General features: G+C 36.7%; 1 protein-coding gene across 1 annotated transcript in view; it reads left to right on the plus strand.

Annotated features, from left to right (window-relative positions):
- RIC8B (RIC8 guanine nucleotide exchange factor B) overlaps positions 1–3,025 on the plus strand; it is a 28,385-nt gene that overhangs the window by 16,227 nt on the left and 9,133 nt on the right. The window contains exons 6-7 of the mRNA XM_031057736.1: positions 1,980–2,124; positions 2,276–2,420. Coding sequence (XP_030913596.1) covers positions 1,980–2,124; positions 2,276–2,420 — 290 coding nt within the window. The remainder of the gene's footprint in view (positions 1–1,979; positions 2,125–2,275; positions 2,421–3,025) is intronic.

A 3,025-nucleotide genomic window follows, 5' to 3' on the forward strand; every position in this document is an offset into this window, starting at 1 on the left:
AGCTGTCCTGTCAGACTAAAAGTGTCCCTGGACACAGGCACACTTCATCTCTTTGTCTCTTATAAGGGCTTTTTATTACAGTATGGACTGTGGCTTTTAACAGGGAAGATGATTTCTGTGCCAGGGTTAGAGAGCTGAAGGATCTGTGTAGCTTGGTGGTTGAGTGTGGTGTTTTCTATTTGTTTTGCTGCTTTTCCTGAGGTCAAGTGGAAAGAAGTTAAAAGATGAGCACAAGAAAGAAATTGCTCCTCTGGTTTCTACTCTTCTCCTAAGCTGCAGTGGCTTTTGAGTGGCATCCCAGATGCTGCTCCCAGATCAAAGCTGTGCCTGAATTCATAAATGGAATTTAAAATTAAGAAGAGCGTATATTTTCTGCCTCTTTCATCTATACCAGAAAAGTGGTTTTGAGGAATTTAAGAAACTTATTCTTGTTGCTTGTTTTTCTTCACAGCAGTTAGTTTTTAGGATACTTTGCTGATCTGTTAACTTCCAATATAAAAAAAAAAGTTGCAGAGCCAAGTGTACAGAAGCTAGAAAATGAAGTTGTCTGCATGTTTTTACGACATCTGAGCATCTCAATGTCAGGATATAATTGCATGCTGACTCCTGCCACAGGACCACTGCCTCATATAGTGCAGAGAATGGATGGATGTTGCTAACTGCATGACTGGATGTTTGATATTTTGAATTACCCTCATTGTTAAGTTCTGGCCTTGGGCTTTATTTATTGTGTGCTATTCAAATTGTGATCTGAAGACAGGATGATTGATTTCCTCATGGACTGTCCTATGGCACTCATCACTGTATTAGTATTAGAGTACTCTAAAAACATTAATCCGTTCTTACAACACACTGGGAAATGGCAGTCATGGTACTATCCCCATTGTGGGGAGTAAGCAGGGACAAAGTAAAATGTTTTTGCTAATTGTTTGAATACTTGGTTTGAAAAAGAAGGATCCGTTTTATCCAAAGTAGTCAGTACTATAGAGTTAATGTAAGGATCAGTTCCCAGTGAGTCCAATTTCAGTAGTAATTGTGCTGTAATTTTGCACAGGACATGACACTTTACATCAGACACCTAGAAAACAAAGGACTTGCAATTTCTTATTATAGTGACACACTTTTTTTATTCCTTAATAAAATATTGAAGATCTATAATTCTTATTCGAGTCTTCAGATCATTAAATATTTCATATTATGGCCCGGATTTGTTTGCAGATCATATAATATATCCTTTGAATGTGAAAAAATGTACATAGGTATTGAGTCTGAAGGCATCCACACAAGGAGGCACAAGATAGTTTGCATCATTCATGCACTACCTGCCTTTCTTGAGGGTTGAAGTTAACAATATTAATGACCTCTAATGAGAAAATAGTGTATTTGAGGAAATGTTAAATCATGATTTCTCCAAAATATTTCTGAAATTTAGCTTGAGCTTTTAAAAGTGTTTTGTGGTTGAAGTATGCGTTTCCTCTCTATGTAGAGGCCATTTTTGAAATTTAATAGTAGAACTTGCAATATACTTATTTTCGTGCTTTTTCATTAAGCACATCATTGTTCTGTATAAACTACAGAGCATTTTAAGAGTGTAAGCTTCCTTAAACTGGTATTTCTAATACTTTTACAAGATACATGAGGAAAACAGAAGAAACAGAGAACATGAGGTTATGGCTGCCTGTTGACCAGCTCTCCTGGGACACCCATTTGTGCTCCTAGTAATTGTATTTTTAAAGTCTGCATCTGAGACAGTATTTTTCTGCCCCAAATGACAGACCAGAAAACTTAAATATAATAAGAAGCAAGAGTCACTATTAATGCATGTGGGCATAGTTGTCTGATTTTATTGCCTTTTTTTTTTTCTTGAAGGACGGAGTAATTTTTTTCTTCTGTTGACTACATATGTTTTTGCAAATATTGGTTTTGCAAGATATTTCCATGCAGTTTATGCTGTTCTTCCCTTTCTTGTGTGCTGTCAGGTACTGCCCCCATTAAGAGATGTCTCAAACCGTCCTGAAGTTGGCACAACAGTGAGGAACAAACTCGTCCGCCTTATGACACATGTTGACCTTGGAGTAAAGCAAATTGCAGCAGAATTTCTTTTTGTTCTTTGTAAAGAGAGAGGTAAAAATTACTTTTTATTCTCCCTTTTGTATAAGGTCTTGCTGTAATTGGTATATTTACCTCTTGCTGTAACTCCCAGTTCTTGTAGTATTCTATGGGGTTTGTTTTGTAGCTGAGTACAGCTGAATAATTTTCTGTATCCTCTTTGCAGTCGATAGCTTGTTGAAATACACAGGCTATGGTAACGCAGCAGGATTGCTGGCAGCCAGGGGCCTGCTAGCAGGAGGAAGAGGAGATCATTGGTACTCAGATGATGAGGATACAGACACAGAAGAATACAAATCTGCAAAGCCAAAGTATAGTATTATTTTCAATATCACGTATCCTGTTGCATTTTGGATTCTTTTGACGGGATTTGGGTTTTTTTTTTACTTTTTTCAGAGAGGCCAGTTTTGGAATGATATTAACTTAACTTGCTTATGTTAATTCCTGTCTTCTGCTGATTTCATGGTCTAATTATTGAGAAACCAGCCTCTAATAGTGACCATCATGTAGTCAGATATGGTTGCAGGGGAGGAAAAAAGTTACTACGAGAATGATATAAGATCTGAATTACTACTTAAATTTCAAGTGTGAAAAGAGATTTTTAAGAAAGTGATAGGAAAAAAAATTTAGTAGCAAACTTAGCAAGGATGGGTTTTGTACCAGATTTGTGAGGAACTCACATGAAGTTTGCCGAGCTGCTAACTATAGTTTGTGGGGTATATCTCTGTAGTGGAGAAAGTAATGGTGTCAGATAAGGCTAAAGGTTTTAGTCAGAACAGGTTTTAGTTAAAAAGGAGAAAACCAGTAGGTTTAGTTTTGGTTTTGACTGAGTTTCAGATTGCCTGGTACTAAAATTTTCCTGAATAACCAAGTAGGCCACATATGTAAATATGGGAGGAGCAAAATAACTTGTATA

The sequence above is a fragment of the Geospiza fortis genome, unplaced genomic scaffold (genome assembly GCF_000277835.1).
Source record: "Geospiza fortis unplaced genomic scaffold, GeoFor_1.0 scaffold173, whole genome shotgun sequence".
NCBI classification, from domain to species: Eukaryota; Metazoa; Chordata; class Aves; order Passeriformes; family Thraupidae; genus Geospiza; species Geospiza fortis.